The sequence below is a fragment of the Etheostoma cragini genome, chromosome 24 (assembly GCF_013103735.1).
Source record: "Etheostoma cragini isolate CJK2018 chromosome 24, CSU_Ecrag_1.0, whole genome shotgun sequence".
Lineage (NCBI taxonomy): Eukaryota > Metazoa > Chordata > Actinopteri > Perciformes > Percidae > Etheostoma > Etheostoma cragini.
In genome coordinates this window covers 861233-874395 of record NC_048430.1, presented here as the reverse complement: position 1 = coordinate 874395, position 13163 = coordinate 861233, and the positions used below count along the sequence as shown (strand labels likewise).

Below are 13163 nucleotides of genomic sequence, written 5' to 3'. Positions count from 1 at the left end.
AGTGGTCCCTTATACTGTATCTGAAGTCTCTTTTATATAGACCTTAGTGGTCCCTAATACTGTATCTGAAGTCTCTTTCCCAAAATGTAGTCTTGGTGCAGAATTCCAGCCACTAGAGCCAGTCCCACAATGAGCTTAATAGGATAGGAGGATATTAATGTTACAAAACCTCATGAAGTGAAATTGCCATGGCATGGGACCTTTAACATTTAAAGTTAATTGAATATGCTACTCATTAAACTGTGCATACACTAGCTGGACTTCAATGATACTTTTTAAGGTTGCACTTACTAAAAGGGCTAATAATGCTATCTAGGCCTAAAGTTGCAAGCACATCTAACACAGAAAAGCACAAATATTCGATATTTTCCACATAAATAAAGCGAACCTACATGAACTACAACTTGAGACTAATCAAACTGCAATACCCGGCAGCAATTGCGGCGTCGGAGCGGAAGAGGCGGAGTTTGAGCCAAAATGAGGGAAAATAAGAACATGTCCGAGTCCCCATCTCAAGCGGGAAAAGAAATACCAGCGAAAAAGCAGAAACTAAGCAGTGACGAGAACAGCAACCCAGATTTATCAGGAGACGAGAACGTAAGCAGTTAAACGATGTAGTTTCTATGGCGACAAACCCAGTAAATAGCTTGTAGCCAGTTAGCATCGTGCTCAAATAGCCGGCCGGCTAAAGAGGTTAGCTAGCATCTTTGTTCATCAGTACCGGCTAGGTGTAACGTTAATTTAGCTATGATGAAATCACCTGCTAACCACTTGAGTCTGCCTGCCTTGGGACTTGGGTAATTCAATAAATGTTGAATTAAGGGTTGAGAGACGAACAAATACCGAGTTAATGAGGGATGTCCTCTATCGTTAATTACCAACATGAAGGGCAAACAACAATGTCTCTAACGTTAGCAAAGAGTATTTATCCTCTGTCAGCAGATTTAAGATACACATCATTTACCGGGGAAAGGATAAATGGAGGAGTTCTCCAAGGCTAACTAGTTCCCCTAGCTAGACTTGGAGTAAGCCATGTTAATGTGTAGTAGTGAAGCAGTTAAATACAATAACATTATGCTATAATAATAATAATAATAATAATAATAATAATAATAATAACACTTCCTGTGTGCACGGTTGCTTGTCACAGCTCCAGATACTGGCAACAAGCAAAGGTTTAGCTTGTGAAGGTTCCTACTGACATGCAACAGACATTTCTGCATGATAAATCTTCAACATGACCACACATCACCTGTTTGTTAATGTTTTTTTTTTAATGCATGTGCAGGATGATGCCGTCAGCGTGGAGAGTGGGACCAACGCAGAGCGCCCAGACACTCCCACGAACACGGCCAACGCCCCGGGCAGGAAGAGCTGGGGCAAGGGCAAGTGGAAGTCCAAGAAGTGCAGATATTCTTTTAAATGTGTCAACAGCCTGAGGGTGAGTACAGACGCCACCCTCAACAGTTTGGCCAAGTTTCGTTGTTTCTCCTAGCAGAACCTATCCAGTAGATTTGGGGTTTTCTATCATGTTAGAACCACCAGCGTATTTTTCTTCTTCTCCTGTATCAAACATGCATATCCGGCTTGCATAAACAGCTGTTGAATTGGGGGGGGGGGGGTAATCACCAGACGCCTCCTTATACGATATCATCACGACACTCATGCCACGATACAATATTATTGAGTTTTTTTTTTTTAATATTGCAATATTCTGCATTTTATAACCTTTACTCCAACTTGTAATTTTTCCCAATTTCTTGTCGTACAGCTTGTTAGGGGCTTTTTTTGTCCATTTCACCCTCTGAACTTTGTTATTAACGAGATAATGATCTCTCCAGGAGGACCACGGCCAGCCGCTGTTTGGAGTCCAGTTCAACTGGCACAGCAAGGAGGGAGACCCGCTGGTGTTCGCCACAGTCGGGAGTAACAGGGTAAGTGGTCTGAGGGATTTGTGGAGGATTTCTGTGACACTGCACAGGAATGTACACAGTGGCACATTTTTATTTGGGTGGTGATGGCGCAGTGGATATGACGCATGCCTTTTGGTGATGGAGATCTGGGTTGGATTCCCACTGCTATACATCAACCGATGACTCCCTGAGCACGACACTTACACCCTAGTTGCTCCAGAGGAGTGCAACCTCTGATATGTAGAGCAACTGTAAGTCCCCATGGATGAAAGCAACAGCTAAATTACATGTAATTCTTTTTAAATATTGTAGTTTCTGGGGCTTGAATGTTTTTAAATATAATAAACTAGTACATCCTCCCAAATGTAGTTGGTCAGCATGTTATGCAACTACACAAGTCTTGTTCCTAATGTAACGGGTGATGTCTTTTCTTCCCCAGGTAACTTTGTATGAATGTCACTCTCAGGGAGAAATGAGACTCTTGCAGTCTTATGTCGATGCAGATGTATCCTTTTACTTGTTTAGATTCTTTATGAACGGTCTCCTCCTTCTTTGTCCCTCTGTCACTCAGACACAGTTTCAGGTCCACTTGCTTTTGTTTTAAACAGGTACATAACCTGGATGACAGGTAACCAACAGACACATCAGTGGAGCTAAACCCAAACAATGAATGCATTATGATGAGGTCATGCTTTACATTTTTTGTATGAATGTTTAACACAATCATGTATGAGATATATGTGAGAGGTTATAAATGAGTGCATCTCTGCAGGTATACAGTAGATTCCCACTATAGAGGGAAATTCTGCTCACTGGGAGAGTTTTTGTATTATTTTCCTTGACTAAATGTGTGTAAAGGCCGATGAGAACTTCTATACGTGTGCCTGGACCTACGACACAAACACAAGCCATCCTCTGTTGGCTGTCGCCGGGTCCCGAGGCATCATCCGGGTGATCAACAACATCTCAATGCAGTGTATCAAGGTAGACCTGATCTGTCTTCTCATAGCCTGTAGACCCTGGGCTGGGTTTTCCAGCCCGACTCACAGTTTGTGCAGGAGTAACGACACACGCTGAACCATCATTCCTCCAAATATTCCTTAAAAGTAAATACATTGATTAAAGATGCATTTAGGGTACCAAACAAATGGCTTAAGCACGATGAGGGAGAATCCACCTCGGCTTGTTTTGGGGAGCCTCAGGTGATATTGCCATTTGTTGGGGTCATTTTCAATGTAGTAACCTCCAATGTTTCTAAATGTGAATGTTTATTTTTTTCATTACAAGTGAACCAAGTTCAGATTGACGTTATTCAGAGAAAATCCATCTTTGTAGTTGGTTGAATCACAAATTATTAATCAAAAGTGATTCCCTGTACATTAATTCTGTTTTACAATGATAATTAATTCATCTCAACTCAGCAATGTCAAGTAAATCAAAGCTTGTGTCTACAATTACAACTTTCTTTTGTTTAACTCCAGCACTATGTAGGTCACGGAAATGCCATCAATGAGTTAAAGTTCCATCCAAGGGATCCAAATCTCCTCCTGTCAGTCAGCAAAGGTAAATAACTTACAATAACAATGCAATTAAACTAAGACACAGAGAAGCCAACGAGGGTTAGGGTTAGTGGGATGTCACGTAAATACAACGTCACTCACACGTGAAAAGGCCGTATTTTGGATGCAAAAACATCCCCTTTGATGGCTTTATAGACATTATCCCGACACTAAAAATTCTCTCTCGCCCGTGATTGGTCACTACCTACTTTGTGGCACCAGCATGTCTATAGAGCTTTTATTGTTTTATTAGGATGTGCATTACCAGGGCCATGTGAAGTGTAATCTTTTATTTAAGCAGGTGAATGTTGACTGGGCACATTTCATGTTTTTTTCTAGTTACAGCCTGCTATTTAAAGTTGTTGAATTCGCAGCACGTAGACATCAGCCTGGGCCCACCCGGAGTGCATTATGGTATATTCACGGTTAGATCAGTGTACAGGAGGTGTCGCTCATTTGATTTGGCTGCTACCGCTGCCTCACTATCACGGCCAACAGCTGAAGGAATGAAGTAGTTTATAAAGAGCAGATCACCTTTGATAACACAGGTTAAACCACATGGGGTCAGCCAGATTCTGTTCCTGTGACGGAGGTTTGAGCAGAGAAACTAACCCTATACTTGATCCGGTTTGTTGATCAACTCCTTAGAGGAAACGAGACGGGAGATTTAACTCTTGACTGAACTTGTTTCCTCAGATCACGCCCTTCGTCTGTGGAACATACAGACGGACACGTTAGTGGCGATATTTGGCGGTGTGGAAGGCCATCGAGATGAAGTCCTGAGTGCTGTGAGTTTTAAATCAGCCCCCCCCCCCACACCCCCCGTTCATAACAAAGCTCAAACAATACCTGGATTAAAACACGCTTGATTTGTTTTCGTAATCCCGCCGCAGGATTTCGATCTTCTAGGTGAAAAGATCATGTCATGTGGGATGGACCACTCCTTAAAACTTTGGCGAATCAATTCAGAGAGAATGCAGAAAGCCATCCGCGGGTCTTATGAGTACAACCCCTCAAAGACCAACAGGTATAACACAACACCGTGTCAGTTTAAGGCTGACAAATCTTCAGATTGATTAAATTCATCATCAGATTTATTTATCTCTTCTTGTAAATTTTTTTTTTTAGGCCTTTCGTCTCACAGAAAATTCACTTCCCTGACTTCTCCACTCGAGACATCCATAGGAACTACGTGGACTGTGTGCGGTGGCTGGGGGATCTTATTCTTTCCAAGGCAAGTTAGCAGTCAGCGTAAACACATTTGCACTGGCTTCAAAGTAAAAGCCTGACTTAAATTGACTTGATTCTACTTCTTTTGGCGACTAATTCCACACACAGTGTGTGCAGAAATTAGTCAAAATACTTGTGTATGTCATTTTCAGGCAAAATGTATAAAATAAACAGCTGTGTGTGTGTAGCTGTGTGTATTTAATAACATGCTCTTTATGTATCTTTCCCTGCAGTCCTGTGAAAATGCCATTGTCTGCTGGAAGCCAGGAAAGATGGAGGACGACATCGATCACATTAAACCCAATGAGTCCAACGTGACGATTCTGGGGCGCTTCGACTACAGCCAGTGTGACATTTGGTACATGCGCTTCTCCATGGACTTCTGGCAGAAGGTTCATTTTTCACGTTTTTCCACCTGTGGCTGTATATATGCTCCATTTAGTATTTTTCACCAATTATGACAACGCACTAAAAGTCATCTTAAATGTGGTGTCCTGTGTTGCTGATCGACAGATGCTCGCTTTAGGAAACCAGGTGGGGAAGCTTTACGTGTGGGACCTTGAAGTTGAAGACCCACACAAAGCAAAGTAAGTATTTTTTACTTATTTATTTATTTATTTTTGTCAATTTTAATCCTCCTTGAAAGCCGAAACAGTCCTTCTGTCACCGATGATGACAGTTGGCTAAATACTGGTGTGTAATCACAACACAACACTTCAGTAACCCATGGCAACGGCGTGTGATGTCATCATCTCAGCCAAAGTGAACCGTCCGTAGTGGCGCCTTGCGTGTTTACGAGGTTTTGTGTGTGAGGCTCAGTGTGAGATGCATGCTGCGTTTTTATAGATCGTATTGATTAGGCATTGATTTTCCCAGCCTGCATTTGTGAAAATGTCTGGTTAAAAAAACCTTCAAACGTCTCCTCTCTGGTCTGCAGGTGCACCACACTGACCCTCCCCAAATGCACATCGGCCATCCGGCAAACCAGCTTCAGCCGCGACAGCAGCATCTTGATAGCCGTGTGTGACGACGCTTCAATCTGGCGCTGGGATCGACAGCGCTGAGCCCTTTTTCCCACAAGTCATTTGGGTTCCTGTTGCTTCCTGTCCACCCAACCTGTTGCCCTGTTGTACAGACCGACACTGCAAGAAATGTCAGTTTGAACATTTAATCTTACGTGTGGTCTAAAAATACAGTATTTCCTTTAAAAAAAAAAAAAAAAAAAAAATGCCGGGCATTCATGCCAGGAGAAAATGGTGCCAAGGCAGGGTGAGATGATTCCTTTAGTTTTTATTTCCTGTTGGTCTGTTGGCAGGATGTTTTAAAGACACGCTTGGTGTCTGAGCATTTTATATCCAACTAAACATCGGGCAGTTATTCCATTTTAGGTGAACGGATTTGAACCACAACAGTAACAAAAGGCGGACTTTGTTCCAAATCATAGATGAAAATTGAAATGTTGAGGAGCAGGAATCGTATCAGCATGTTGGGGAAACTTCTACCTTCAGCAAAGTGCCTTATAGATTTCTATGCAGTCTCCGATCATTAAAAGTTTAAAATAATCAATAACACCAGCTTAATCAAGTGGAATCATCTCTGGCAGGTTTTTTTGGGGGGAAAAATGAGCTTTTAAGACACAACTGATAAAATGACCAAAGATGGTTTTTCTTTGCAGTGTGCCACATTTTATAATCATTTCACATGATAATTTTATTTTTCAGTTGTTTTTTTTTGTTTTTTGTTGTTGCATTTTTTAAATGCCATCTTTGTTTGCTTTGATGCCCTCTCTCCTCCCACCTCCACACATACACACTTGACAGTTTTTAATTTACTGTAAAACCGTTTGACGTTGGAGGTTTTGAGTACACTCAATAAAAGGTATTTTGTAAATATATACACTTGAGTCAGTTTCTGAAATTTGAGTATTGGCAGTTTGCACTTTTTGGCATACAAATCTGAAATTGTTTTAATTAAGTTACTGTTAGTATTTTTCATTTGTAGCGTTTTATGGTTTTCTTAAAAATGTAGATGAACTTATGCACAGTTGGCGTTTACATTTATAAACAATCTATCCAGACTGGCTTTTATTTTGAAAATAATTACCTAATCCCCCTAACATAAAGTTTTTGGACTGGGTCTTCCTTTTTTAATTCATGCGGGCCTTATACGTGAATTTATTTGGATTTAAACAAAGCCTATTTTAGTATTGTGTAGTTTATGTGTGTACCACTTACATTGCAGTATAATGGCTATTACAGATACTCTTTAAGGCCTTATAGATGCATGGTGTTGGACCGTGTCATTGAGTCTTTCTGGCAAAGCCGTAATTGGAGGCTGCTGGGCCCGCCCGCCCTTTCTGAACGTCCATGACCCAAAACCTCCAACTCCAAAGCTGAGCACCAAAGAAATGACGTTGAGCCGGAGTGCGCTCTTATCTCCAGGAACAGGACGGAGCGCGTACCCACTGCGGACTTTTGCCCTCCGACTTTGATAGGTGGAGACAGGCCAAACGACAGGAGAGCTGCTCGAACATGTTTTCTCCAAAGTCGCCTAAAAATGTGTCCAAGTATGTCTCCAAGTCGGCGCGCGGCGCAGGGGAGCAGCTGTGTATGGTTGAATGTAAGCCGGACTGCACCTGTAGCGTCCACCCGGCCGGCTGCTGCTGCTGCGGGGGACAAGGTGCACCCGAGTCCAAGGTAGGCCTCCAGAGAGCTGCGCTCCATCTGCAGCTGGTCTTACACTGGGTTAAGAAGTGTTATTGGACCAGAGGTCCATCTGTAGCTGTAACACGGATCCGGTTCTTTTGGCACAACCGATCAGAAGAACAAATATGGAGACTCTACCTATTGATGAGTTTTTGTGAATGGTCAGAGCTGTAATCAGTGTTAGATAACAGTGGTGGAACTAAGGGCACATCTGTACTTTACCTGAGGATTTCTACTTCTACAGTACTGCAGTTCGGAGGAAATATTGTACTTTTTACTCCGCTTCATTCATTTCACCAATGACAATCTTAACTTTTAAAGTATATACTTTAAAAGTTGAGATTGTTGGTGTTTGTAGTAGTAGTACAGTTAAAATATGATAGGACACTCACAGGGGCCATTTTTCTGCATAATGATCATGATTCATAATTTTTCTTATACTTTTATTACATTTGCCAATAACACTTATTGACATTTTCAATGCAAGGCTTTACTTGTAATGGAGTGTTTATATTTTGCATCGTTGCTCCTTAAGTAAAGGATCAACATTATTATTTCACCAGCCATTGATTTTTTAATCAACAGAAAGAAAATAGTCTATTTTTGGAGGACAAGTTCAATCGTTTTTTAACGAATTGTGAAATACGTTAAATAATTGTTAAATTAAGACAATTGCTCCTCTTTAAGACCTCAAATCCAAGATTCAAACGTTTAATTGTCAGGACTTATTGATGCAAAACGTCAGTCTGCAGTGAATGAAGTCGGTGATTATGCTCATGCATCATCTGTAACATCCAGCTCATGTTGCCGTGCACGCTCAATGGACGCATTGTGTGCGCTTTGGACAAATGCCACGTGGATGTAACGTAGTCATGCAAGGCACTGCATCCCAGACGGCTTTATGTGTCAAGTGTAATCAAACACACTGATTGTTGCCACAGTTGCGTTAACAGCCTGTATTCAATGTTTGATAAAGCTTTAGTTTTAATGTGACCCAGTAAGGCATGTTCACGTCCAACAAGACGTGTGCCATCTCCCTAAAGAACAAGAAAACCAAGGAAGGATTAATAGTAAAAGAAAAGAGACTAAAAATGTAATTAGACCACAGCAGCAGTTGTTTTGTGGCACATTTCTAGTTAGTAAAAAGAAGCTTTTCAAAACTCACTTAGTTCACTTTTACCTATCCCATAAAGGACACATATGACACGTATAGTTGAGGTCACTGCAATAATATTGCAAGTTTCCTGTTGTATCCCTCCACTTAGCAAATCCCACAGACTCTCAAATTAATATATACAGTATATAAAAAGAAGATGCATAGCCAATCGCTGATGCTGAGCCCAGTGTTAACAGTAGATCAGCCCCCTCTCGCCCCCCCCCACACACACACACACAGTTAAGAGTATGATTACCTTTACTTTAAAATTGGTGGCATACATATTCCAAAAGACTACATCTAATGTTGTGATTTATTTTTTTGATTAATAACATTATTTGTTGTTTAGATTAAATGCAATTGAACTTTTTTATGGTTGTACTCAGTCAGTCAGAACAAGACCCAGTAACCACCTACATAGAGCGATATAAAGACACACTAATACACTAGTCCAGGTTAAGGTGTTGGACCTGGCTGTGTCTGGCTGTCTGTGGAGGCCTGGAGCTCTACATGAGTTCCTATATCTCCATTTCTAGAGACACAAGCCATTTATTGTAAAAGAGTTTGATGTTTCCTGTAAATGTTTGTCTGTGTGTGATTTATTGAACTTTGAACAGTCACTCGTGAACCCAGATGTCAACATGCCACTGTTTGCCTTTGTCACTGTAATACAAAGGGGTAATTGGGGACGGACCTGTAGTCCCTGTGGTGTGTCTTATGTCTTAAGATTGGTCTGGTTTACATTGTGTGGCCCCAGTGGCCTGATGGATGCAGCACCGATGTTCTAGCAAAGTAATACATGGTCAACTCTGACAGCTAGGGGTTAATGCTGCTATACAACTAAGTGACCCAATGTGGCTAATTGGACAGGTGGACAGATCTAGAGACACAGTGGCCTAATGGATAAGGCACTGGCCTCCTAAGCCAGGGGTTGTGGGTTAAAGTCCCATCTGGGTTGATTTACACTTTAGATGTTCAATAGAAGTGTTCTGGGTCCTTAAATCAGACATTAATGGGTACAAACCCATCCTCTGCTACATGAATCATCACAGAGCTATTATTAACAACGCTCTATGGCCAACACACCATGGAAACAAGGCATCTTTTCTCTGTTTCTGACATCGTCGAGTTGTTTGTTGCTTTTGTTTTGAAGGTTATTGATTTATATTTATATTGATATGTTTGACATTGTCAATGCACACAGGATAGTAGCTTCTAGCAAAGTAATACATGGCCAGCTGTGAAAGCTAGGGCAGGATGGCGCTATACCACTAACATTTGCTAATTACATTTGTACTATTGATTAGCCCCAGTGGCCTAATGGGTAAGGCACGGACCTCCTAAGCCAGGGATTGTGGGTTAGAATCCCATCTGGAGTGACTAACTGTATTTCATCAGATAACATCTACTGTATACTTCCAGTTTTGTGGGTTCAAGTCCTATCTGGGGTGCAAATCATTCTCTACTAGAAGTCCAAAGGACTGGGACGCACTGGATGTTGGGTCAGTCTTCTCTCTCTGTTTCAACCAGAAAACATGTTATTTAATTAAATGGAAACCGGACACCATCAAAAATGTGCTGTGCTGCTGATTCATTGATTTCTGCTGATTAAATAAATTATAAAATATTAAAAAGGACACTTTCCTGTTTGGAGTACAGCTCCTAATCCCGGGGTTGACTCTGGCGAAGGTTCTGTGAGGTGCCGGTGATGACTACCTTTAAGCAGAGTCACGTCGGGAGGCTTATGTGAAGGACCAGTCATGAGGTTTTAGGCCCCCAAACCAGCTGCAGGGCTTTTTTCCTGCTGGACCCTATTTTAGATAACAACCTATTGAGGGAGTGAAAGTTGTATTTTAACCTTTTCAATTTAAATTGACCACCTTATGCACCCACTTCCTTTTTACATACTTAGAAATCGGGTCTTCATTTCCAGAAAGGGACCAGTCCAGCCAGCATGCATGAGAAGTGGTTTTGCGATGTTGGTTCACAGAGAGATTAAAACTCCTGGTGTGGCTCATTGAGCTTAACTCTCACATCATAACATCTTAAGCCCAATCAGAGACTCACAGTGCTGTTAGCTGTGGGTAAAGAGTTGATGTTGTTTCCAGGGACACATGGAAACTGCAGACACAGAATTCTGCAGATTTTTCCCACAGATTTTCCTGCACACCTTGAAATTGAAATTCTGCAGATTTTGATTCTGAATCACTGCGCAAAACTGTTAAAGAGAGAAAAGATCAAAATATGCAGATTCCGTTTGGGTCTAGTTATTTCTGTATTTTTGCCTGGTTTGGTAGCCTGTAGTCTTCAGTTTAAACCCTTTGATCATTTCCAGGCATGTCCTAAAACGTTAATGCGAAAACAGGTGTATAGGCTAACATATATTTGATACTTTGTTGATTTCTTAATCAAGGATGAGACCATATTCTTGTCCAAAGACATTGGTTTTACATGAAGCTATTTACACTATGGGATATGAGGTCAGAATTTCAAAATAAAAGTTGATGTAGTTATTGTTTGGGATCCTTGCAGACTATTTCCACACCTTTAATCTCCAACCATCTCCAAAATACAGAGGACATGACATCAGTTTTTAGTCAGAATTGGAACAGCTGCTATAATTAACGTTTGGGATTTCTGCTCATTGAGAGCAGAGATGTGAGGATGGAGGTTTTAAACAAGGGAAGGGAGCTGGGAATGGGGTCGAGTGGGGCTCGTTGAGTAGTTGAATGGTGGTTGGCTTGTTCCATCTGTATTTCTTGGAGAATAGAGAACAAAGAAAAGGCAGGCAAGCCTACATTGATGGACCCGGAAATTAAAAGTATGTTAAAGGTTTGTTGTCTCTGTTCCTGAGGCAATGCAGCCAACAGTCAACATGATGTTACAAGGTCTGTTGTACAGCTACTACGCTGTGGTTTGATAGCAGGACGACACAGCTGTTGTTATTTTAAGATGTCGCAGGCGACGTGAAACATAAGTTTAGATTTATTTTTAGGTCAAGGTAGTTTTCAGTCAATTAATCAACATTTCTTTAGATGCACTAGTGTTAGCCAGACGGCTAGTTGTAGTTCTATTTACCTTACATTAGAGATGGTCCGATATCTTTTTTTGCTTCCAGATACCAATTCTGATACCTGAACTTGCGTATCGGCTGACATGTTATTATGTGTTAACAGCTACTCTCCCTGTATGGATGAGATATGATTTCTATCTTTGTTGTCAGTCTGGCTCAGCTTAAACTCTTTGGGAAAAATGAACCAACACAAAGAATGAATGCCACAGAACTTTCTTTTATCATCCAGTTTGACAGTCAGTTCTAACGGAAAAAGTACATGAATAAAACTACTTTAATGTAGATTTTCTTCAGGGCTTTAGTACTTGGTATCGGATCAGTCCATAAACTCCAGTACGTCTCCATACCGACACCAGCGTTTTAGGCAGTCTCAAAACATCTCTACCTGACATGCATGTCTTTATGTACAAGGAAAACTAATGCAAACACAGGGAGAACATGCAAACTCTACACAGACAAGCCCAGCCCAGACCAGGGATTAAACTCGCAGTGCCTCCTACATCTGTAAGGTAGCAGCACTAACCGCTAATCCACCGTGACCCTCATAATGTCAGGCCCCATCCACAACCCAACAAGTTTTATTCAGTCCCTAAATTGACTTTATTTCTTTCATCTTTTCAGGAGAAAGGCCCTGACATCGAGAAACAAGGCCTTGACAACTTGGCCTACGAGTACGGGAGTCAGAGTGAGCTCTACCCTCCACCCAAAGCTGCCTCCACAGCAACTTTGAAGCTCCTGGGACTCGCCCCCGGGCACCAGGCCCAAGCCATCGAGAGCAGAATCTGCCGCCTGAACGGCGTACTTGCCGCCAGCTTGTCTTTAAGCAGCAGCTTGGCCAAAGTGGACTACGACGCCTCAGTTATCACAACCAAAGAGATTGCTCTGGAGCTCCAGACCGCAGGACTCACTGTGGAAGCAGCGGTGCAGATCAGGGTGGATGGGATGCACTGCCAGTCTTGTGTGCAGTCCATCGAGGGACAGATTGGTCCTCTACCTGGTGTTTCACATATTCAGGTGTCCCTTCAAAATGCCGTGGCACTGATTGTGTATCAACCTCTTCTGGTTACACAACAGGAGCTGAGAGAAAAGATCGGGGACATGGGTTTTGGTGCCTCTTTATCCACCAGTGATCCATCTGGACATGATATAAGCTGCTGGCAGAGGGACCTATTAAACTCAACTGTAAACATTTGGATTGTAGGGATGACTTGCAACTCCTGCGTGCAGTCCATTGAAGGGAGGATCTCTCAGATGACAGGCGTGCGGTCCATAACGGTGTCACTGAAGGAGGGAAAGGGAACAATAACCTTTGACCCCAGTCTGACAGCGCCGGAGCAGCTCAGGGCCGCTGTCGAAGACATGGGCTTCGACGCATCACTTGAAGGTGGGCAGAAACGTTTAATATAAAGCTGTAAATCAAACTAAATATGGTGGGATAAAACACAATAAACGATTTTAGTGTTGGACAATGTTTGTCCCTATGTACCTCTAAGACGAAGTAATGATGGGGGGGGGGGGGGGGGGGGG

General features: G+C 42.0%; 2 protein-coding genes across 2 annotated transcripts in view; both read left to right on the top strand.

The window, feature by feature from the left end:
- Positions 1–425: 425 nt before the first annotated feature.
- On the top strand, positions 426–6596 carry eed (embryonic ectoderm development). The gene is made up of 12 exons (XM_034864494.1): positions 426–597; positions 1289–1441; positions 1842–1934; positions 2353–2418; positions 2772–2897; positions 3395–3476; positions 4169–4260; positions 4366–4499; positions 4601–4706; positions 4936–5094; positions 5216–5289; positions 5640–6596. Exons 1-12 carry the CDS (start codon positions 478–480, stop codon positions 5764–5766), a joined length of 1332 nt encoding a protein of 443 aa, XP_034720385.1. The 5' UTR covers positions 426–477; the 3' UTR covers positions 5767–6596.
- Positions 6597–7053: 457 nt separating this feature from the next.
- The window catches only part of atp7b (ATPase copper transporting beta), an 18283-nt gene continuing 12173 nt past the window's right edge, over positions 7054–13163 (top strand). The window contains exons 1-2 of the mRNA XM_034864395.1: positions 7054–7398; positions 12258–13020. Of these exons, the coding sequence (XP_034720286.1) occupies positions 7234–7398; positions 12258–13020 (928 nt within the window). The 5' untranslated portion in view covers positions 7054–7233. The remainder of the gene's footprint in view (positions 7399–12257; positions 13021–13163) is intronic.

Bases quoted from the DNA above. Each gene is read 5' to 3' on its own strand.
- eed (XM_034864494.1), top strand. From the start codon at position 478: ATGAGGGAAAATAAGAACATGTCCGAGTCCCCATCTCAAGCGGGAAAA. The intron at 2,898-3,394 runs GTAGACCTGATC...GTTTAACTCCAG, and splicing joins TCTCAATGCAGTGTATCAAG to CACTATGTAGGTCACGGAAA. The intron at 4,707-4,935 runs GCAAGTTAGCAG...CTTTCCCTGCAG, and splicing joins GGGATCTTATTCTTTCCAAG to TCCTGTGAAAATGCCATTGT.